Source organism: Electrophorus electricus, chromosome 11 (genome assembly GCF_041902795.1).
Source record: "Electrophorus electricus isolate QZ-2024a chromosome 11, ASM4190279v1, whole genome shotgun sequence".
In the NCBI taxonomy this organism is placed as follows: domain Eukaryota; kingdom Metazoa; phylum Chordata; class Actinopteri; order Gymnotiformes; family Gymnotidae; genus Electrophorus; species Electrophorus electricus.
In genome coordinates, this window is record NC_137507.1 from 12,488,401 (window position 1) to 12,513,869 (window position 25,469).

Below are 25,469 nucleotides of genomic sequence, written 5' to 3' on the forward strand. Positions count from 1 at the left end.
CATTCAGTTCAGTAAACTTTACTGGTCCGGTTGCATTATTTAAGTGCTGGGCATACTCAAAGATTTATTATAAGTTTGACAAATTTGTATGGAGAAAAGAAAAAACAACAGCTAAAGGTTGTGAATGGGATGTAAATAATGTAAATAAACCTCTCTTCCATTGAGACACATTTGAAGATATCTCCCTTTGGATCATCTAGCCCCATACCCAAAGGGCCCTCTTTCAGACAAAGTGAGGTGGTTGGACTTGGCCATCATCATGGTGTCAAGTATGTTCTCAGGGTGGACCCAGTAACAACTGGCCAACTCTGTGGCATGAATTCAGGATGGCATGAAGTGCACATCCAGGCTGTCTTTGCATGATGATGGAAGGACAAGTTTCTTCTTGGGCTGCCATCTCTTGCAAGTGATCAGGAACCACTGGCATGAGGAGAGACTCTAGGTAACTGAAGCATATAAGTAAGCTGCTTGAGTATCATAAATGGACAATTGAATAGAGAAGAGTGTTGGGTTTTTTTGGGTTTTTTTTTTTGGTAACTGGAGATTGATATTCTGGGGAGGACAGTCATATTTGACATCCTGGGCCAGTATTTTAATGATTCTCTGTGGTATTGATTTGCTTGCTGTCTGGTCCTTCACATGGTTCATTGTAGCTGTCATGTGCTTACCAAAATTTCTAACTATTGTGGAACCACTCAGATACTACTGGTATGTCCTGACTGATCAGTTTCCAGAAGAATATTTTGGTAGATGCACTAGACAAGGGTTAGTCCTGATAAAGAGTTATCAAGTGAATTCAGGGTAACCTGCATCAAACTCACTATCTGTCACTGCAGTAGCTGCACTAAAAATGATCTCCTGGTTTAGTTGCCACATTTGGCCGAATTGATGTCTGCCATCCCCAACCTCTCTATAGAGTAACACCAAACATGTGAGTTAAGTTTTAGTATTCTGTCAGTGATGGTATCCTTAGATGTGAATCAAAACCTTGGTGTTTTGAAACATGGGTATTCAGTCTGAGTACTGGCATCATACAGTACACCTTTAAAAAAGAAGTTCACCTCCACGTGGATTGTGGTGTTGCCTCCAGAGATTGTGAGTATAAACACATGAATCCAAGGACAATGAGAGATAGATAAGGGTTTTAATTTACCTGCTGGCAGGTGTCAAGGTATCTTAGCCTCGGGAGAGAGTGTGAGGATGTAGCCATGTATGTCACTGTTCATGGGAGGCTACCTGTATGGGGCAGAGATGAGCTGGTGCATACAAATGGTCTGGGGCAGTTGGGAGTTCGTGTAAGAGGATGTGTGCAGCCAGATGATAAGCCATGCTGCAGGAGCCTGTGAGTTTTTCCACTGGTCTGGAGTCTGTGCCACCTGACTGCAGTATTTCTTGAAAATAGAAAATGGGAGCAACCAAGAAGGTAAGCATTTTCCTTGGACCCTGGGAAGACTTAGATCAGAACAAACCAATTGTAGAAGCTTGCATGAAGAACATCATGAATGTCTGTTTGTCTTTCAATAACAGATGTTTCAGAGTTGGCCACTTGCGATTCTGCCCTCACATGGTGGATATGTTCTTACAGGGATGGGAAATACACCATAGTGTGTAATATTAGCATGTTATTGATGCAGGCTATTATGAAACACTGCACATAATTGCTTTAACAGGTGTTTTTAAACAACAAAGTGTTGAATGCTTCTAGAAGGTGAGACCCGGTGTTGAAGCTTGTGTGCCAGTGCAAATTTACCAGCATTGAAAATAACTAAGTCTGCATCAGATTTAATAGATTTTATTCTGTGGCACTGTGGCTGTTTATTCTGCATTGTGGCTAGTAATTACCTTTAAAATTACAATGATCTATCAGAGTAAACTCGATACATGCAGTAGCAAAATGTGTTCAGAATTGTCATTCCATATAAAGACATTTAAGTCAAAATACTGTATGAGCATGTGAAACTCTCAAAACAGTCTATAGTGGCTGCAAAGTAAGGCAAATTAATAAGTGCAGTGGTGTGATGTCCATAACATAACCATTCATAAAGTTCACATAAACTTTCTTATGAACAAATGCTGAAAGTTTGCGCTATGTGCGCATGTTTCATGTTTACCATTCTTAAGAGTGACATTACAAGTGATTTTAAAATAAATAAACCACTTAAAAGTGAAAATAATTTGAAAGTAACTATCTGAAGTTATAAATAACTTGCATGATTTGAAATTAGATGTGAAATTAGGATGACATTACAGATGTTTGGTTGCCATAAAGTAGTGAAACAGCTACAAAATAACTTGAATAATTTTAAAACTCTACTGATAGATTTCCTATACGGCAGGAAAGCCTGGAGTTACAGTTGGCATTAAAATAATTTCTGAATGGTATTAAAAACATTAGCCTAACCCATAGATACGCTGACACACCATTTCAGTATCTGACAGATGACTACTAGACTAATAAATTATTGAGCAATACACTGCAAGAAGATATACTGCAAGATGTGGACGGTACAATAGATGCATAATGGATCTGTTGTGGGGAGAGGAATTTGCTTAGTCGTATCCTATCACCGCACGTTAAACTGCAATATAGGCTAACGCCTTGTCTGGACAGCAACCTGAGCATGAAGCAGCTACGTGTATAGGTTCTCCTCCGATGAGAGATGTGACTGGAAAATACTACAACTGTCTGCCTGGTTCAGAGCCATAAGCGGCACTATTCCTTTAAGAAGGTGCGTTAATAAACAATGAACGTCTTCCATTGACAGCATGACATCACCGCTGTATTTTCTGGAGACAGAAACATGCACAGAGAATGTCGAGGCCATATTAGTCTATCCGCGGAGTCTGCAGCAGCCGACTTGTAATACATAGGCCTATAAATATATGTATAATTTTTCGGATTTTTTTCCACGAGGTTTTTGGAGATGTTGCGTCTGATAACAATTAACCTACGTGTTTGAGTGTGTTGCGTTGTCCAAGATTTACACTGATATCACGTTTCGTTCAGCTTTACACTATACATTACATTATAGTGGACCGATAAGGAATTAGGGAAATGGCCTGAACCCATAGCTCGGGACCAGAATTATTACTGGACGGTGAGTAGGAACGACTGCGATGAATCAATAGCCTAACTACTAGAAATCAGGCCCGTTGATTTTTGATGTGTGTGCAAGCGCTGAAAAACGCACGCTTTTCTTATGCCCAAGCATTCCTTTACAGTAGTCTGCAAAACGTTTTTATTTAATGAATGGAGATCTACGTAGACGTATAAAATGTTAATGATTCCCTTGAATTCCCTGTGTTCATCTTAGCTTACATTTACAATGAAAACCCGTTGTCTTGTTGATCTATCTTAGCCTTACGGAAATAATCAAAACACGAGAAAAACAATAATTGCTTACAACTCTGATACTGTCTACAGTAAGAAGATCAGAGTCCACGTAACGATACAGTAGCCTGCTACTCGGGAGCAAAGATGCGGTGTGTCATAGATGTGAAGGGGTGGGGTGTATGGGCACACCGACAACAAAACATTTAATTAATTATGCGAAACCCTTTTTTTTTCTTTTTCAAAACATTTATCATCACACCATAGTGCGATTATGCTGTTATTTGTATTATTATTTCATTTAATTACACTGGTATAGGTATAGCATGTGTTCAATTTGTTTGTTGTATATATGTAAATATAAAAGCTAATAGAATGTTCTCGTACATGTTTGAAAATTCTGTGGTCGTCTGACTTTTCCCCCTTAATAGAACAAACGTGTTCATGGACAGGCTTTAGTGCTCTAAATCCCTTACCCCCTCCCCTGTCTTGTTTCATTCAGACGAATTACAAGGACTACGGATGGACATTAAAGCCGGGATACGATAGGAATCTTTTCTTTCGTCAGGCAGCCGCACAACCGCTTCAGTTCCCTACACTTCTCTGCGCAAGAAAAACAAATTCCGGAGCACCGACGAATATCAGTCATTTCTGTCCGTGTATTTAGGGTAGACTGCATCCTACTTCCCCGATGATGGTCTTGCTATTGGTACCGCGAGGTGATGTAAGCTGAACAAGTCGATGCGTGTGCACGCCAAGGAGCTGTCCGAGCTGTTTGTGGTGCTGATGCGGCTTTGAGGAATGCGAGTATGGCTGCCGGAAAGTTACTACTCTACGCCGGTCTTTCTCTTTCCCTGTGTGCGCTTGGTATGTTGGCTGTGGCTATCTGCTCTGACCACTGGTACGAAACGGATGCCCGAAGGTACCGGGAACGGTGCCGAAGTTTCTCTAGTCGCCGGAAAGACCCGGGCTTTATTTACATTCCCAACAACAGCCTCCCGCTGCGCGCTAGCCGCTCGCGTCTGGACCGCTGGGAAGAAAAGCTCCTCCTGGCCCGAAATCGACGGCAGCTGTTCGCCATGAGCGCCGCGGACGAGTGCAGCAGGCAGTATAATTCCACTAACATGGGTCTGTGGAGCAAATGTCACCGTCTTGGATTCGACCAAGATATCGAGGACCGCATTCGGAAAGGTAAGGCTTACTGTGATGCTGTGTTTGGTTGTAATTTACACTCGTCATTTAGAAAGCCTTAAATTATTTTTATTGTAAACTGACAGTGTTTTAGCAATTAAGCATTTAGGGTTGCCTTGTCTGTTGTGTAAGTAGTTCACAAAATACTAAATTGCAGTTGATGTAACTTTCACTGCGTTGCACTGTATGTGTGAGCTACCTGAGCTATTACGACGTCGACCTAAACCTTTAACATAACTGACGTAAGCGCTTACGAGGCCATTTATGGTGACTCTGAGACTGACAGATAACAAGACAAGGTAGTCTACCGTTTTCATTTTTATACCGTGTAGCCAGGCAAAATCTTGGGGTTAAGCAAGGTTATCCTGCTGAGTAAATATCATTCTCCTGACAAGGTTAATTAACTTCCCACACCCAGAGTTCCCACATATTTTGCATGTACATTGGTTGGTTCTTCTGGTCACATTACTCTACCACTATAGTTACTAACAGCAGCATGCATTGGTTATATATTCATCATAATAAAACTGAACAGGCCAAAGTATGGCCTGTGGGATGCTCCTCTATAAAAAATCAGCATGCCAAGATGACACGGCCAGTTCTCACAAACAACAGACAACATTGCCAAAGCTACCCTCCGGCTCTGTCTGCCAAGGTGAACATGTTTTTATCTGCAGGTGGCAGCACAAAATGGACTCTGTGAATCTCTCTCTCTCTCTCTCTCTCTCTCTCTCTCACACACACACACACACACACACACACACACACACACACACACACACACACACATTTAAAAACACAAAGCACATAAACAAGTGTGTATGTGCAGGATTATGTAATTGGTTATCTGTGGTGAGGAGGCATCGACTTTCTTGTCGTTGGGTATGCTACAAGACTGCATAGCACGAGCTGCTTGTGTTCTGTTTGATCAGCAAATGCTCTTCTCCTCTCACATGGGGTCCCTGTCAGCTACATTCAGAATCTCACACCATGATTGGCAGTCTAATTCAGGCACATCACCATCATTTCAAACCACATACTCGACGGTGAAACAAACAATATTTGACCAAGTTGTACTGTATATATGTCAGTTACAATGTACATTATGTAGTATAATTTGTAAGTCAGAATCTGTTGCAATATGTGCATTGTAGAGGTAACTAGCTGTCAGACACTGCTTGAAATGTGATGAAAATACATCAGTGTATGTGGGGGGTGTTGAATGTGTGTAAGTGACTGGTGCCTGGCAGAATTTCATTATATGTTATTATCCTGACAAGCGATAGGTCTTGAAATCTGCTGACTATACTCAACTTAGCAATGTCCTTACCCATAAGAAATTCTGTTCCTCTGATCCTACACTGCAAAAAAATTCTGTGGGGTGGGGGGTCAATGAGTGATAGATGAGGCAGAGAAATAGCAGGGGAGAGTGGACTAATGAACAGTGAATGCATTGAATAACATGAAGAGGTTTAAAAAAGAGGTTCATATTTTACATGAGTGAAAAATGAAGGCGCATTAAGAGGGATTCTGCTTATCCATCACTGTTTATTAGTCCTTACAATTTGTACCATCAGAAGCCAATACCAAATACCAATACTCTCTTTCATAAAGCCAGTAAGTTATTATAAGAAACAGAGTTAGTCAACACTGTAGCATAACAGAATAAAACAATGTCACATTTATAAAAGCACCAGTTAGAAGTGACCTTTATTTGAAATATTGAGATTCTTCATCCTGCACTGCCCCTATGAAGGAAGTTATAGAATCATTCAGAAAGAGTAAATAAACACAATCATAATCAGGTTTTGTTGGCCAAGTATGTTTGCACATAGAAATATTTTGTCTTTGATTACACGGCAGAATTTGCAATTATGTAAGCATCCATTCCTAAATCTTCCACACACAAAATAAATTAAGAATATTAATAACATTAGGAAAATTCAGACTAGTCAGTAGTTATCACTCTAGATGTATGTGCAGGTAATGTATTGATATTGGGATAATGGTAGAAGGAAAAAATAGCTGATAAATGAGTAAAAGGGAAATGATGACAGTGAGTAACTGTGATGGATAGGGAAAAGAAGAAGGTAAAGGTACAGGGGAAATGATGCACGAGGTACGGGCATCTGGAAGAGACTGAAAAAGAGAAAAAAAGAAAGAGAGAAATCATGCAGGGAAAGCCAACCCCTTACATCGTCCACCATCTGTCCCCAGTTCCCCGCAGGAAACCCATCAGGAGATGATGAAGACATTTAGACCATAGAGCTCAATCACAGGGAGCAAGAGCCAGAGTGCGAGACAGTCAACCCCCTACCTAAACCACATAGCCTGTCCTCTAATCTAATGCATGAGACAGAAGACAGACAGAAAGGAGAGTGAGAGAGAGAGAGAGAGAGAGAGAGAGAGGAGAATAGTTAGATGAGATGAGGATAGGATTACCTTCCAGTTCCCCAGGGACATTCCTTTTCTTTGGGCATCTAAATTGGACCCCATGGGCAAAGGATGTTCTGCCGTCCTGGTCCGGTGCCTGAAGCCCTGATGGGACAGGAACAATGACACTAATCAAATGAAAGGCCACTGGGCTGCATCTCCAATGCACCTGGAATTTCTAATGAGATACAAGTTATAGTGTTTTGAATTTCACTTGGAAATTCCCATAGGAAAGTTTTATGGTGAAAATCATTTTGCTAAGTTCGGTTTATGAGTGCCTGACTGGGTTGAAATGTCTGAATGAAAAGTGTTAAGGCAGGAGATACCATTTCTACAAAAAGCCTAAACTAAATCCATTTTAGGGTTCTTTAGGTGTTAAATAAAACTTTTTTGTGCAGACTATATAAAATATTTTAAAATGGTCCTAGCTTGGCTTGTGGAGTTCTGAGTAACCAAAAAGAAGAAACTTTTTTTTTTTTTATCACTTTATGTCACATCTTTTTCTGGTATTCGGTCTCTTTCTATTATTACACGGAGAAGGGATTTAACTTTAAAATCTTGTCCGTTTTTTTGAAGAAGCCTACCATTGTGCCACTATCATTGCTCAGGCAACAGATACCAGAATTCATAAAATATTATCATTGCTATCTTGCCTCTTTCATATAGCATGGAACCTTAAGCATTAAGGAGGCAAAGTTGTTTCATATATTTAAACTGATGCATCCAGAACTCCACAACTCTACTGAGAACCCTTTCTTGAGGATTTTCAGTCAGAGCAGGGCAGCAACCTTACTTCTTAAGACACAATAATGAGAAATCAACATTGGACAATAAAAGCCAAAATAATACTAAAATAATTGTTTCACATGCTTATGTGATGACTTGGCTCATTGTCTGTGGTATCATTCATATATATATATATATATAATTTAGGCTGCTGACTACAGTGGTATACAATGGTACATATATATATATATATATATATATATATATATATATACACAATGGTGTATGTATATGTATATATATATATATATATATATATATGTATATGTATATATATATATATATATATATATATATATATATATATATATATATATATATATATATATATAATTTAGGCTGCTGACTACAGTGGTATACAATGGTACATATATATATATATATATATATATATATATATATATATATATATATATATATATATACACACACACACAATAGTGTATGTATATGTATATATATATATATATATATATATATATATAAACATGTAAATGCATGATGATGTTTTCCTTTTATTTTGAAATACAATATATTAAGCATTAATTTAGCAATTGGGATAATGAGTTCTGAAGGCTTTAAGATGAGTATTTTAAAATCTGAATCTAAATATGGCTGTAGTCAGCAGCCTAAATTATGTTTATTTTCACTAATCTAACAGTTTAACAGTCCCATCTGTGCTTAACTATCCACCTTGAAAGTTAAAATTCCTGAAACACTCACTGCAAACCACAACAATGGATTCAAATGAATGGATTTTCATGACATTTTAGTGTCACAGTCATTTATGGGCAAAATCTTGTGTCTGTATTGCGCCAAGGGCATGTATAGCTCTTCCAACTCAGCTGTGTAAAGGAAAAGGCCTGTGTGATTTTAAATGAGCAGTGTGGGCAGAAGTCATGATAAATGTTGTTATTTCATATGGCCAGGAGCCAGAGAGCAGGCATCAGTGTTTCATGACCTGAAGTTGTTCCACTCTTTTTTCCTTGCCTTCCCCGGTGAGGCCCATCATACCTCTGTCCTCAGAAGAAACCTTGCATGGTAAACGCTACACTGTTGAGGAGTGGGACAGAAAATAATTGAGAGGGGACATTGACTAGAGACAATGTTAATGCCTACTCGCATTATAGGACCCGGCTTGTTTTTTGCATTTACAAGTAGACATGGAGGGAAAAGTAAGGACAGATAAACTGGAGGTGGTGACCCAACGGCACCTCTATTGATCAGCTGGAGCAAAGTTAGATTAAAAATGTATTTTGTGTCTGATGCACACCTACACCCTGCTTTTCCTCTTTCCCATTCACATCTCTGAATAGAAACAAAACTGAAAAAACACATCATTGGCGCATAAAGCATCATTCTCTATTCTCAAGGCTGTCCCTCTCACAATGATGTGCACCTTTATGTATGGCATTTCCATGGCGACAAGTTGCCAAGAGATTGAAAGTATGGGCAGCAAAGACATTTTAAGTGTCTCATTTTAAACTGTTATAAACAGTGAAACAGAAACTCAGCTGATGATTGGCTTGTCTTGAGTTTTGAAATAATGGTAGGGACAACATGAGTTTCATTTGAGATTTAGATCTTCTGATCACTGTATCATGAGGAGACAATTGTGCGAAACTGGAGATGGGAAACAGACACGAAGGAATGTAAGACTGCAGGGGAGATATCTGGGCAAATGTGAAAATGACCAGGCAATCTGAATATCTGAAGACCTGAAACAATATATCAGTGGTACAACTGGATGGACCAGGGCTGCAAAGCTAAATCCCAAGTAAAACTACACATAAGGGCACCCATGTGAGCTTTGACTGACTAGATAATGTTGGGGCACAAGCAATAACATTGTTGTATTCCGATCCTAAATTTGTCACACTTTTGATATAATGTGAATTCCTTTGGCTCTGCCATATCACATTCAGCAAAGGCTCTGTTCATATAAGAGCATGCATTCCTGCAAACTGTGAATTAGCATATTTGATGCCAAAAAATACCTTATAAGGCTAAGCACCTTGGCTGATTTGTCTGGACATCAAAAAAATGCTATCTGCAGGTACAAAAGAGAAATATTTCTGTTTCCAGAGATCAGTAAATGAAAACATACAGCTACAACAGTATCACTTTTTTTTTCAATCATATTAAGAGCTGACAAATCCAAGAAATGGGAAACATATGTTACTTGAATTGTTCATGCTGGCTCTTAAGATGCCTACCATCACATAAACATGATATAATAGATAAATTCAATTGTGTAAGGGAGTGTCTCTTAGGCAGTTTAGTTCTTACCAGAACATTCTCAATATTCAGAACCTTCATACATTCAGAACATACAGAACATGGTGAATATTGGTAACTTTTTCCCTTCTCTGCCCACACAACCTGTGGTGTTCCACAAGGGTCTATTTTAGGGCCTGTCCTGTTTTCACATGCTCCCATAAAGGCAAATAATCAGAAAGCATAATGTCAGTTTTCACTGTTATGAGGACAGCATACATCTTTATCTCCTCATGAAATCTAAAGAAAACTGTTTCAAAGGCATTAAAAGGTGGATGGCTGTCAATTTCCTTCAGTAAAAATGAAGGCAAATCAGAGGCCATTTTATTTGGCTCCACTTATTCTCATTAAAAGCTGATCCAATAACCTTGGTCATTTGTCCTAATGTGCAAAGTTTCTAGTGAGAAATCTGTGGTGAGAAGCAGTTTCTTTCAGCTTAGAAACATTTCTAAACTTGAGCCTTTTCTTTTTCTGACATAGAAAAAATCATCCATGCATTTGTTTCCTCTCAAATTGATTACTGTAATTATTTATACATTGGGATTATATAGTCCCTGTTGTACCATTTACTGAATACTGCTGCTAGGTTACTTACTAGCACAAAGAAAATAGACCATATTATATCAGTTCTTACTTCCCTTAATTGGCTTCCAGTTGAATTTAAGATATATTTTAAAGTGATTTTATTTGTTTTTTAAAGATCTCAATGGTTTATCTCCATCTTATATTTGTAATTTGAAACTTTTAAAAAAAATTTCTGTACCTTTAATTTAGAATTTCCATCTAACCTGTTTATTTTCTATGCCTTTATTTTAGAATTTCCATTGAACCTTGCATTTCCATTTACTTTGTGTACAGCACTAGATTCAACACAAGTTGTTTTAAATATGGTGTGTAAATAAATCTTACTAATATAAAATAAGATTAAAAAAAGTCTAGCCAGAGCTGTACAAGACTAAAACAGGAGGAGGTCAAGGAAAAGATAGATGAGAGAATATGTGTAAATTATAGGGTAATTTTTGCACTGTCATGCACTGTAACAGAAGTTATGAAGGTCCTCTGGACAGCAACTCACAATATCATCATCGGGAACTATTAAATGATGGCAATGAGTTTTAGTTGATAGCTATTATTTTTTTTAAATATAAAGCCAATGGGCAGTATGAACAATGTGCAGGTCAAATGAATGTCTATTGCAATATAAAATGTCTGTTGCAATATAAAAATTAATTAGTGAAGTTAAATACTACAAGAATTAGAAAATTATTATTCATCAAGTTTAATATTTTTATTTAAACACAAATTTCTTCAGGCTAATGAAATAAATATCTAAAAGCAAAATAGTTTATTATTCCATGCAATTCGTGAATGTGAAAAGTCCTCTTTCGTCACTCATGTGAATAGCAAATCTGTTTGTAGATGTTGCATGAAACACATTGAATTGCTTGCTCATCACCTAACAAATGCAGAAGGCTAAAAGCATTTTTATTTCGAAATAAAATGAGAATTCATTGTTTTGCGCGCACACACACACACACACACACACACACACACACACACACACACACACATAAAAAAGAGGAACTTTCATCTTTATCCCATCCACACTTCCTGTACCCTTGACCAGGCCTCAATAGAGCTGATTGAGCCACTGGCTGGGATCATGACCAGCTCTGATCTCTGCTGTATGACCTCTCACTTTTCCAGGTGGGCATTCACCCAGCTCCCTTCATTCCTCCCCCCCTCCCTTTTGATCAGTGGTTCATCAGAAGGGCTGGACTTGGCTGAGGCCAAGCACACAGGGATTTGACACCAATCAGCTTCCTATTCAGGGGAGGGGAAAGATGAGTTGCTTGTTGAAGGCAATACAGAGCGGCAGAGCTGGCCTCTCTTAATGATAGCCACGTCCACTGCAGCTGCCCTGCTGAATGGGGACCTTTCAGATGGTCCACAAAGCAAGAATTATGCCAAAGAGAGGAGCCATACAGCTGCTCAGGCTTCTTAGCACCAAAAGCGCTTAACAGACTGGACTAGTGTAGTCTAGAGTCAAGGCAATACTGTCACCTGGGGAAACTGAGTTGTAGCTGCTGAATCAGGCCTCCTATTTGTGGAGATTAGGTGAGTTTCAGACACAAGTCACTAATTTTCTTCCTGAGAATCACATAACAACAGAGGCACAATGGGCCATTGAAGTGGTGCCATTTTTCCTCTGTGCATGGTACATGCAATTAAACAGTGTATGGCCCTCTGCACTTCCATAGCTACATTCTAATGACTCTAGTTGTCATCACAGCTGTCTGCAGCAGGGGTAGGCCTAGCCTACAGACTTTGTGTGGTAGAGAGAACCACAGCGATGTTTCAAAGTGGCCTGAGGGTTGTTCCCTGCTGCTCAGTGAAACAAGCATGCCTAGCCTGAGCCAAGCTGACGTCATGCATTAGGAACAGAAAGAAAAAGTGTAATCATTCTTCTGCTTCTGTTGTCATGGCAACATGAGGACACTGACAGATGTTATTTCTGCACTCTGAAGCAGGCGTTCATCCCCCCCCCCCCTCCCCAAGCTTTTTAATTGCTTTGGTATTTGCAGAGCAGAACTGAAGAGAGACAGGAAGCATGAAATGTGTGTGTGTGTGTGTGTGTGTGTGTGTGTGTGTGTGTGTGTGTGTGTGTGTGTGTGTGTGTGTGTGCGTGTGTGTGCATGCAATTAACATAGATGTAAACATTGCTTAACTATAAGTATCACATGATGATGAACAAGCCTGTATGGAAATCTAAATGACTAAACTGTATCATCAACAAAGGTGTCCTTGTTATACAAGCATCTGTGAAGGTGTGTATGGTAATGATCCAAACTGCATATGTGTTGTGTTGGCATTGTATTGACTAGTGTGGTTCAGAGAAATTGTGCAAGAGATTCTAAATGTTAATATAAAAAGACAAAGTGTTAAGTGAAGAAAAACCTTTACAGGGATTAAGTGGTGTAGCTTTGTTTCTTTTTGCACTGACATTAAATGGGTGCAGGTACATTTGCCATATCTAAAGTATTTAATCAAAGAATGATTCACATTCACACTGAGCCACTGATTTTAAAATCAGCAGTGTGAACAAGCAAGTCTTCTTTGTTCATATACATCATTCACTTTGCAAAACTCCCATAGACAAAATGTGCTAGTCTCATGCACACAATAAAAATGAGTTTAATTAAGAAAATGGCTATGAAATTTGAGTGACATCTATTTCCCAACAAATAATTGCATCAGTCCCTGCCACTGATGATAATGAAATAGATATTGGCTTCCTCACTACTATATAGTCCATCTGGAGCTGCAAAGTCGCCAATAGTGTCACAGTAAAGAATAAAGAGATGAAAGAAACAATCCCATACTAGATAATGATTGTTATCATAAAATAAAGACAGAATGCTGTGCTGGCTGTTTCTGAAAGTCTTTGTCCAATATTGATTATCTTCTAGTTTTAAGACCACATTTTCTCATTCACTGCCACACAGACTCTGACTCTGGATGTGTCTACAGATGTCTGCTATTGTTGGAGAGGTGCACTGATATTTATTTAGCTTGTAATGTAAAGTCTAGCTTTTATTGAATAAGCTGCTACTATCTGCATCATATTCAGTTTTGATGCATTTTTTACTATGTAAGTTTTAAGTTAGCCCAATTCACAAAGGCATAATCGAAAGCTATTGCTCAGGTTGCCTTAAGATTGCATTTAGTAGGATTTATGTGTTGCTTTTCAGCAGAAGTAAGGCGTTCTGTGTTATCTTAACTGGAAATCCTAGATGGGTAAAAATGTAGGAAATTATATTGGTCTATTATTTCACAAATACATTTTCAAATATCATCTGTGGTTGGAGAGTTCCTGGTTGGAGAGTTTGTGATGGAGAAACAACTCATTAAAAATAGGTTTGTGGTCTGCTCCTGTCATGTCCACTGAAAGAACGTAAACTGAACCTGCTAAAATGCAAAATCTCTACACACACCTCTGGAGACTTAAATGTTATGCACCAAAGGTTTAGAGTGACACTGCTTATTTTGCAGCAGGCTATTTGGCTGATTAGTTTGCTAATGACCAAGCTAGGTTCAAAAGGCCAAAACTAGGCAAGAGAAATACGCAGGAAAGCCTTCCTCCACAACACTACTCAGCACGTTAATGCCCTAAAGTGCAGTTCTATTAAGGAGTGCCTATTCTGAGAAACTAAGAAAGGCAAAAATGTGAAGGTACTCATTTATAAGATGACCATAATATGTAATGTTAATTAACTGAAAAATAGATTTATTTAAACTTTCATTAAACTTCATTTTAAATAACTAGATTTGATGCTTCATAATGGTGGAATGTTGAATTTGTTGGCTTTGGTGAAGTGATGTTGTTAAGGACTATTCTCATAGCAGTGAACAATACCAAGCTGCTGGACAAGCTTTTTTAAAAAACAAACCCTTGTGCATTTCCTAGAAATTCCTCTACACATTATGTGTAGTACCAAGTTACTCTCTACCTGTAGTGCATGGAATGAACAGAAATATACAGGGCTTCTGAGCAATTAGCAAAAGAAAATCCTGGACAGTTTTAGGAACTTTATCAATCCTGGTTGGATGGAAATTTTAGCCTTCATAATGAGGGATTGCTTAGAGAAAAGGCTCATTTACAGTTCGGCCTTTCATTTGTAAATATACAGTATCGCATACCAGAATGCATAGCAAAGACAGTGATACTTCATACTCAAATTCTTCATTTTTCAAAACATTTGCAGTGGAAACTAGGGTACTTTATAGAATTGAAGCATTTCTAGTTTTTCCTCCAGTATGTAATGGGTCACAGTGTTCATCTCTAAATGCAGCCTGACTTTAGATGACAGCTGATGTTTGACATTGACACAGTATAACATCTCTTATATGAAACCTGGGAAATTCTTACATAATTGTCATTAGATGTGCTCAGAGCAGACATTTTAGATCCCTTCAAAACCGCCTTCCTCTTCCTCTAGGTTTTGGCGTTGGGCTTTGAAGGTTTTTTATCTGTATGTATTCAGAAGAATAAAGCAAGAAAATAGTGCCAGGGGGCAAATTCGCCTACAGGTCAATCATTTTTGCTCACTAATGTGCATTTAAGGTCCCTTGCAATATGAACATGTTTGCGTAAGCTAATCTAGGCAGATCATATTGAATGTGGAATTCTACCACCCACAATGTGCATACAGTGTATAGTAATGATTATTCAAGTATTCTTATAGTGTACTCTGTCCAAGAGCAAACTGTGTTGTGCATTTGAATGTGAAAATCATTTGATTTGTGTGAGACAACACATTTCTTTAAGAAACAGGCAAAAAAAGTGTTCCTAAGTATCAAAAAATAAATAAATTAAAACATCTATCAAGGTTTGAGAGAATAATTTTTATCATTTAGCCATTATTGTAATGATAGGTGATGTTAGCAATTATAATTACATGAAGCCCCAGTATAACTGGTAATATCTGTGTGAAAGAGAATGACCTTGATTGTTAGCAGTGGCAGTGTCAAAAGGTGGGCATTGAGTTTTAAGAGTCTTGCTGGGACTAAGTTAGTGTGTTACCTGAGTGATAGTAAAATAAAGCCGAGTCTTCTCTGATTGTGGCTAAGAATGTTGTGTCGTTGTTTTTGTGGCCAAGAATGCATCTATAAAAAAGAAGAACACTATGATTATACTGTGATTTATGGTAAATTAAAAACATTTAGATGGTATCATATTTGAATGCCTCATTTTACACATCCCTTGAGCCCTACTGTGAGTCAACATAGTGGAGTTTTATGAAATGCAAATATAGACCAACCACTTGGTCTGAAATTGCTGATTAAGCAAAGCAATGCTATACTTATAGAAGAGCCAGTTACAGGATAAAGCATGAGCAACATGCATTAAATGATGAAACAGATTCATTAGAGCTATAGATGGTGAATCGGAGCTAGTTTCTGGATGATTGCCTCAGCCTTTCACTAGAGAGAGATCCTCGGGCTATGCACAGACCATTCAATAGGGCAGTGCTTGGCAGATGGAGAAGTCAGGAGACTCCTGTCAAGACTAGAACAAATTGATGGACAAAAGGAGGAAGAAAAATAAGAAGGTACACCAAATAAAAAATATGTTTTCTGAATCTACATTGAAAATGGGGCAATGAAAGAATGGACAACCACTGAGAAGCGTGGTCTAAGATAACAAAAGACATATTTTAAAAGAGAAAGAGAAAAGACTGGCATCAAGTTTCCATTTACATCCCCAGTGATGGAGCAGGGCCTGACTGTTCTCACGCAGAGAGAGGAGATAAAATTCTCTCTTGCCCGAAGGAAGTGCCACTAACATGGCATACAGTGATGGGCAAGAGACCATGATGTGCAGAGCTCTCTTTCCCTCTCTGTCTTTTTCTCCTCACAGAATAAGACTCCTGTGTCATCTGTCCCCTACAATATCTATTATTTTCTATGTCTTTAGTGGAACCTGTGAGAATGATTCTTTTGGGTTTCACTTTGCACCCCAAATGGACACTGACCTTATTCTGTTTTCAGTTTTACAACTAGTGCTCATATCCCATTCAAAATGCATAACACCAAAACTACTTTCAATCATCCCCACCTAGGCTACACAACCATCATCAAATATTTCAGACATGATGTTTAAACAGTGAAAAAACATTGGGTCCTGCTTATTTGTACAAAGAGATTAATAAGAACTGAATTGACCTGTAAGGTAGGTTAAGGTTACATTTGACTGCATCTTGACCCAAGGTTAGTGATTCAGCAAATAAACAACTTTAGTTACAGCTGCATTCAGGACAAATATCTAGGTATTTTTGTCTGTTCTGCATGAGATATACTATATATTGCAGAAATGTGCACAAAATACATGCGCACACATGCATGTACATATGTACGTACACACACACACACACACACACACAGAGGGCAGATAATCAGAGCAAACATTCTTCTCACTAATTTGATCTCTAAATTATGCAACTGTTGCATAATTGCACACTTGATAAAGTTATAACTAGAAGGGCAAACAGTGTCAGGGCCGCCTCCACACAGCACTCTCAAGGGAAAAGAAAGATCTCTTCCTCATCACTGCTTATTTGCAACCTGCCAGTTATCTGCAGTGAGTGCCCAAGAGATATTACCAGTGTAAAGAGCTTTGAAAAGCACTTGCAGGGCAAGGCATGTTTATTTGCGTAGCACATTTCATACACAACAGCAATTCAACGTGCTTTACACAAACATATCAAAACACTGAAAAAAGTATTAAACAAAATAATTACAAAACAATTATTACAAAATAATTAAAGTACGATAAAATTATAAATGGAGTTTTGAGATAAAAGATAAAAATAAATCAAATAATTTTTTAAAAAGTAAGTGCTACAAGGGCTACAAGAGACCTAAAATGTAAATAAAAATGGAAAATAATTAAAAAAAACAACAACAACTAAAGACTAACTAAATTAAGATGTTATAGAAATGAAAGTGCATTTTATTGGTGGCAGCCAGTGGCCTTTTGGCTTTTACCAACACCCAGATTAAAATGGGAATTCAGGTAACACAGATAACAATTAACATGTTATGATATGCAAATTTGTTTGCCTGATTGTGCCAATCATATAATAACATTAAGACTAATTTTTCCTAGAGGTGCTCAACGTTTTAAGAAAATTCTGCAACAAACTGAGCTTGGGCAAGTTACTGGCATACCACGTGTCTCACTGAAAGGTCTTTCACGTGCTCTACCCATTTGAGTATAATTAAGAGACCCAGCCTCCTTCCTTAGTCCTTCCAATGAACCAGCAGTCATCAATCTGCCTCCATCCATCCTCACTGACTTGTTCAGGAGTGGCAGCTATAAAAGTAAATTTGCCATGCCATTCCATTCTCATGCCATTCCGTGCCAACCTGCTGCTGTGACAGCTGTAAATCAAACTGTGCAGTCAGAAAGAAAAACCCCATCAGTTATAAAGGAAATGGCGGGGGGGGGGGGGGGGTGAAAATGTGTGAAGGGAGAGTCTGAGAGAGGTGATGTGTAGCTGAAGAAAGAGAGACTGGTGAAAGCTTAGTGGATAAACAGAGATAGAGAAAGATGTTTTGTAAGCATTTTCATTCTAGCTCTCTTGCACTCTGCTGATAATGAAGGTGAGGCTGATAACTGTCTGTCTAGCTGTATCTTCAGTCGACCAGCAGTGAGGAGCTTGCTGGATAATTGCCTTTTCCTGCGGCTATCTGGACCTCTGGTATGGCTCTCTCTCCTCATCCTGCTCCACTCTCTTTTCCCCATGTGCACACACCTGCACACTGCCATGTGAGATCGCCTCATAATAGCACCCTGCTTCCTCATCTGTGAATGTGCCTTGGACTCTCTCAACTTTGACATTCCTGACCATGCCCTCTCAGATCTATGCTACATTACAGGTATGGTTAAGCATTGCACTATATTCACAAGCATGCACAAACCCACAAAGACTAGTTATTTTTGGTTTTCCTGGAATATTCTTACATGCAGACATCATCACAGGCATGCACCTATAAACATTTCAAGGTCAGGTCCTAAAGCAATGCAGCCAAAAGCTTTTAAACAAATGTGAACTCTCTTTTCTTAACTTTATTTCCACCCACTGGGAAATCAAAGTAGAGATCAAAATGGCAGACTTGGGCCATTCTCCCTAATTAGCTTCCAGCTGCTTTCAGCCAGCTGAGTTTACATCCAATCTGCAATAACTTAAGAGCCCAGGCCTGGCCTACACTGGCCAAGGTAGAGTACCATGAAAATGACAACTGGCCAGCACTCAGTTAATTAAATCTGATTGCTTGTTTTGCTTCCATCATGTGCTTTTTCCAAAAGTAAAAAAATGACCGTGTTTGTTTTTCCTGAGGGAACACTTTCAAAATGAAACCGAATGCTAATGCTAGGCCTGTAATTATCAGCAATCAGGCATTATTCACCCATCTAATTCATCTGATATTTACGGCCTCCTGTTAGGAGTCCTGCAGTGTGTGGACTGCAGTGCAATGCTGTGACGTTAGATCAATCAACTTGGCGACTTTTCAACTCGACAAGGTCTCCACTCTGCTAATGACACATTACAAACCCGATTACAGGCTAGAGATTCGCTGGCTGTGCCTAAGGGAGCCCCAGAGGGACACAATTATCTGCAGAGAAATTACCTGAAGGGGAGGAGTGGATGGGGGTTGAGGAAAATCTCGGATTGAGGCAGGCTATTGATTTTCTCTCAGCTCCTCTCCTCTAGACTAGGAAGGGATGTGTATAATTGGCATCTCTGTCCAATGTTCACATACACCTACTAACATATTAATGTGAAAATGAAAGCTAAAACAAGAGTCTGTGAGATTGTGATTTATGGTCACAACCAGCACTTAATTTGTGCCGGAGCTTTCTCTTGCACTTCTGATTTTAAACTATGTTCCACGACATGCTGCTGCATTCTGAGGTCTTGAAGTTTACATACGTCACTTTTAATTCTTTTAATTTTCTCTGTCTTCTGCACCCACTAGTAGTTACTATGAGCTTAAGCACCTTTTGATTTACAAATTAAGCACTGGCCACAACTGTTTTTTTTCATGTGTAAGATAAAGGCTGTGTAATCCAGACCTTGAATGCATTATTGTTAATGCAGTCCAGTAAACATACCCACATGGGTTTTCTGTGAATAGTGTGGGCTAGAGCACACCAAAGTGATCATGCACAAGATGTCCAAGACACTGTGGATTAACCTTTGGTGAACTTCCTACACTTACCACACATATGAGCAATGGTGGGCTTTCTATGGGCATTGTAGGGCAAACCCAGAAACATTCTACACATGTACACAATTGAAATATGCAGTGCCTTTTGGTCAATGGGGGCCCTTTTTGACTAAATGTAATGTTGTGTATGAATCAGAATTAGAACCACTTTATTTGCCACATGTACTCAGTACATACATAGTAATGTAACTTTACAGAACAGTGAAGAACATATTGTGCAACAAGCAAATGTGCAAACCCACAAAAGTGCTTAAAAAATAGAATCAGTACAATACAACAAAATAGTACGCAGATGCCAAGATCACATACAACACTATATATAAAGCAAAGGGTAACCACCATTGAGGAAAAACTGTTCCGGTACCATGTGGTTCTGGTTTTGATGGAGCAGTACTGTTTATCTGAAGTGGGTTTCTGAAACAGGTGTTGGGGGCACATGGCGATGTTTTTAGCTCACTTGCTGGTCCTGATGTCATGCAGCTCTTGAATTAAGAGCTGCTGCTAACCAGTCAGCCTTTCTGCTGTGCTGATGATCTGCTGCAGTCAGCAGGAGGAGGCGGACCCGAACCACACTGTTATGAGTGAGGTTATGATGCTTTTGAGAGTGGATCGGTAGAACTGAGACAGGAATGGTTAAGAGATGTTGAATTTCTGCAGCTTCCTCAAAAAGATCATGAGATGAGTTTTTTTGATGATGGTTGGTGTGTTAATCTCCTTGAAATCAGTGCCAATGGTGGTGCTAGGAATTTGAAGTTCATATTCAAAATCACTGCTCAAAACTGTCCTGAATGCAGCTCTGCCATTGAGTCAGAATGAACATGATTGGTTAATAGTCAACAGGCTAAGAATAAACATATTGTTCAGGTACAACAAAAACAAAATTTTATAGTTATTAAGACATTGTTACAAACATTAATATCGAGCTCAAATTACTCTCTAGGATAGAAACGTGGCTAATATCAATACATGAGCATAAATAGCACAAGTAAAAACAGTGGATTGATTAAACAAAAAAACAAAAAACAAAAAACAACAAAAACAGCAAAAACATGCCCTCTCTCACACACTGCACAACATTAAGACTGCCAGCATGATGTCAAGTTGCCATTTAGCTAGCATTCCTAGCAGTTAATGTTAGTTTACCTGCACAACACCTTGCTTGCAAACAACAAACAAGCGAGTAAAGAAGATGCTTTAGAATCTAGCTAGGTTGCCAGGTAACTTTCCACGAAACTAAACCCATATAAAAGGATTGATTAAAACAAAAGGAAAAACCACAATTAAAATAGTGTACATTTCATATAGTGCACATAAAACTTAGTTACAGAGGAAGCACATCGTTTTACAAGGATAAGATCTGCCTACAGGCTATTTTGAATGACATTGGTTTTGGTCTGAACCAATTAGGTTTGTTCTCCCTCCAAGGCAGAGTCACTTTCAGAAGTTTTAAGTAGTGATTTTGCACATGAGCAAATTTGAACTATATCTCACTGCACTATAGGTAGAAGGATGGATTCCTTCTGGAAATCTATCACCATCACTACTGTTTTCTTTGTTGGGCTCCATGTTGTTTGCAGCACATTACTTAGCAAAATGAGCTCCTTCACTCCTGTAAGTGATTTCATTCTTGTTACTAGGGTTGTGTCAGTAGCCAATTTTATCAGTATGATGGTCACTGGAAATGCACTCATTGGTGTCCCAGGAATAGAGTGGTGAGAGTATAAAGGTTTAAGGAGCCCCAGTGCTGATAGCCAGACCATCACGACCTCCATTATCTCTCCTGATAGACAGTGTTTAGATATTTCCTATGTGCACACTGGCTAGAAATACTAATTGGTTCTCTCAAAATAGTCTTAATACCGCTGTCAAATATTATTCATTTAAGTCTTATAAGCTACACTTATAAGTTTAAAGCAAGTTAAATGTAAAAGCAAAAGGCAGCATTATTATGTTTTGTCAGACTGCAATCCAGTGCGGACCAGAGAAGGGAGGGTTGCTATTGTAAGGTTTTTACTTCATGCTCTCAGGGAGTTTTTTCTGGCTGTCACCTTGGCTTGTTTATTAGGGGCCTGGAGCCGAATTCTCTGTATAGATGATTTCTTTGTGACAACAGGTGTTGTAAAAATGTGCTGTACAAATTTGAATTGAATTGACTAGGGGCTCTGACAGGTAAGGTCTCAGGCACACAAGTTGTCTCCTGTCTGACAGGAAGTCGACAGTTCACTGGCAGATGGACAGATCCACCCTCAGTGATAGCAGTTTATCATGGCACCATTCTGGCACAAATGTGTTCAAAGTAGAGCTAGGAGCCTGGAATGTGCAGATAAACAAAGGTTGACTGCATCAGCTGCTGAGAAGTTACTTTATAGGTGAACATTAATAGACTCAGCTGTTTGAAGCTTTTCATGACTATTAATTTTAAAGCTATTGGCATGTAGTTATTTAGGCAGCTTATATTGGCCTTAATTGATTCAAGGTTGGCAATGGAGGTCTTGAAACATGGATACTTTACATAGTGCAAAGGACTGGTTACAATATGTGCTAATTAATGGAAATCTTGCCTAGGCCCAGTATATACTTGAAATTGTACCTCATGTGGGCCCCATGTGATCAATTAGAAAATCGAACATTGGCCCAAGTGTGGGCAGCCTACAGTGGACTCCTTTCGATTTGGAATTTGGGCTTCTTAAGCACTCCATAATATAGAGTGTCCCATAGTGGACCATGCTGTGCCTGAATGGGGGAACATCATGGGCCTGTCACTGTGAGCTCCATGTGGGCAAGCATAGGGATGGAGCCCTTTGGACTTACAAAATGGGCTTTGTGTGGCCTCCTTACTGTTCACCCCTTTTGGCATGGAAAGCATAGACACTGTGGTATCTATGGCAAGGGCCATATGTGGGCAGACCATATTATGCAGGCCCAGTGAAAGCCTAGTGTGCTTTCGAAAATTGGTCCACTGTAGGTTGCTGATTGGGAAACATGGGTCCTTTATGGAGTGCCCACAGTGGACAAAGACACAGATGTGGTACGCTGTGCTGCAGACATATAATTGTTTTTCATTGTTTTCAAATACTACCCTGAATACCAGTGCCAAACTTACAAGCACTGCAGTGCTGATCCAGGATAGATTTTAATTCAGGTTTATGTTTGTCAGTGATGATAAAGCAAAACAAAACATTGGTAAATAGCAAAGAAAGGGGTAGACTTGTGTGCCATTAATAATAAACAGCTCATGTTCTTGCTAGCAAAAGCATAATTTATAACATTGAATTAGGCCCATGTACTATGTAAATGTATATATTTTTAAGCACATCAGCTTCAGTGGAATGTGAAGAAGTGCATGACTACTGTGTGAGATCAAACTACATTATTACTTGGAATGTGTTGCCACTGCAGTTACTGTGCTGGTGTGTGGCTGGCTTAAAACATCCACATACACTATTTCCTGGAATGTGGGAACACTATGAGTCTTATATTGTGAAATGACCATGATGGACACCATTAGGCTGGTAAGTGGGAAGACCAAGGGCCCCACAATGTGGAACCTTATCTGGGTTCAACAATGTGCAGTCCTTGTGCAATTATTGACTCACCAGTTTCATCTAAAGCTCTGCACTTCAGACCTTTCTAAAGCCTGTAATGTAATGACACTGTTAAGTCCTCTTTAGAACAATTAAAATCTTAAGTCTGAAAAGTAGTCAGTATGTATGAATGTTAATCTAGGATTAGTTTTAATGTTCATTCCTTTAAAATTCATTCTATATTAAGTGAGAGCAACCAAGCCTAGATTATCACCATATTTAATATGCATGGGTCACTGCATCTAAATAAATGCTGCATACTCATCAGTTGTCCTAAAACACATGCCGGTAAATCCTGAATCATAAGCAACAGCCTTGGGGCCATAGTGCCAATTTAAGACTCCAGTCACACAGTTCTCAGACATTCTGGTCAGCTGCAGTTTATATCACCAACGGAAACATGACTTTAGTGACATTTACATCAAATCACCAATTAGTTTTCATGCCTGCATGAACAAGTTGAGAATATTAAGACTTTAACAATCGCAGTGTCTCCAAAAGCAGGCTTCATTAAGTTCAGTCTGTTATGATGAGAGAAGGAGTCTCGACAGCCTTACACATCACACCACCAGCTCTGGAATTGAATTGCTCTGCCTAGCATCAAGTGTAGGGTCATTTTAATGTGGTATCCATGACCAGCCGAAGGACTGAAGGTGAGCTACAGAATACCAAAATCTAAAATCTACCACAAACATGGCAGAGAACAGAAAATTGTTACCAAGTTGCAAATACATTATATTATTTTGTACTATTTTGTACTTTTGTATTACACCAGAAAAGGTTTTGTATCAAAATACCATTAAAATTAAACTCATGCATGTGGAATAACTCTTTCCAAGTGTACAGAATAGTTAATGTAATCATCTGGCTAGCTAGTGTTGGCCTAACAAAGTGTACCAATGAAATGTGCATCAAGATGTGCATCTATTGTGAAAGTCTACTGTGATATGAATTAAATGAAACTAGTCTTAAGGTAGAGAATGTTACCATCCTGGCCTGACACATATGAATATTAAGTGGTATGTGTCTGCATTTTGATAGCGCAGACATGGGGAGTATCTTTTGCATCCAAGATTTAATTTGCAACAAGGAAGGACATTGAGAGAACTGCAAGCCCTCTTTAATGAGATGCTAATTCAGAATGTAGTTCTGGTTTACAAATGTGCTGACAGTCCTGTAGTAACCTCACCCATCTGGAAGGTGACACAGAGTAAAGAGGCTGTCTCGGCAGTCTGCAGTCAAAGATGGCACCCGCCACAGTGTACGCCTACCCAGTGTCTGTATTTACGGACGCTTTCCTGCCTGTTTGCTAGTCCGGCCCACGCCTCCTACCCAGACGAGCTGAGACACAAAAGCAAGAAAACGCTGGGGCAAAGTGGCAAACAGTGAACATATCACAGCATGTGTAATTACCAGGGGCTTTCGGTCACCGTCAGAATTTGAACATCTGAGCCAGGTGCTGAGCAAGAGAATAGAAAAGAAAAAAGTTCAAGACCTCGCATTGTATCATGACTACATATAAAAGTTCAAAAGAGAATTTTGTTAATGAAAATATGCAATCCAAACTATCTTTTTTTTTCTTTAAACTGAGCTAATTAATTTTTTTTTCAGAACATAAATATTTGACTGAGATTTAGTACACTTACCTCCAGCACACCCCTGAGATCCTATTTCCCCTGTCTCAGCCATGTGCCATTTATTTTATAAAGAAAGTGGTAGAACAAGATATGGAAAAAACCCAAGAAGGGACACCACATTTCATGTCAACTAGTCATCTACCTGACATGTGGAACACTATAAAAAAGAAAATAATCTCTTTTCGATAAAATACAGCCAAGATAGGCAGTCTTTCATTTCATGCTCTTTTCTATTGGCAAAAGAAAATGTTTTCTGCCTTTTTTTTACTTGGCATGTAGGTCGTGCTGGATTGACCATGGAGTGTAGACTTGCAAGAGATCCCTCTGAGGAGCAGGGGTAAACACAAACATTTAAAGATATGTCCACAGTTAGTGTTGTGACAGTGTCCTGAAATATACTTTGCCATGTCTGTTTGGAGAGTGTTAGGGGTGTGT

General features: G+C 38.9%; 1 protein-coding gene across 2 annotated transcripts in view; it reads left to right on the top strand.

Moving 5' to 3' along the window:
* Nucleotides 1–1,355: 1,355 nt before the first annotated feature.
* The window catches only part of tmem178bb (transmembrane protein 178Bb), a 62,513-nt gene continuing 38,399 nt past the window's right edge, over nt 1,356–25,469 (top strand). Inside the window, exons 1-2 of one of the 2 annotated variants that reach the window (XM_035528032.2) lie at nt 1,356–1,423; nt 3,834–4,522. In XM_035528032.2, coding sequence (XP_035383925.1) covers nt 4,141–4,522 — 382 coding nt within the window. In that variant the 5' untranslated portion in view covers nt 1,356–1,423; nt 3,834–4,140. Of the gene's footprint in view, nt 1,424–2,800; nt 3,099–3,833; nt 4,523–25,469 lie in introns of those variants that run through there. The other variant, XM_027002225.3, reaches the window with a different exon arrangement.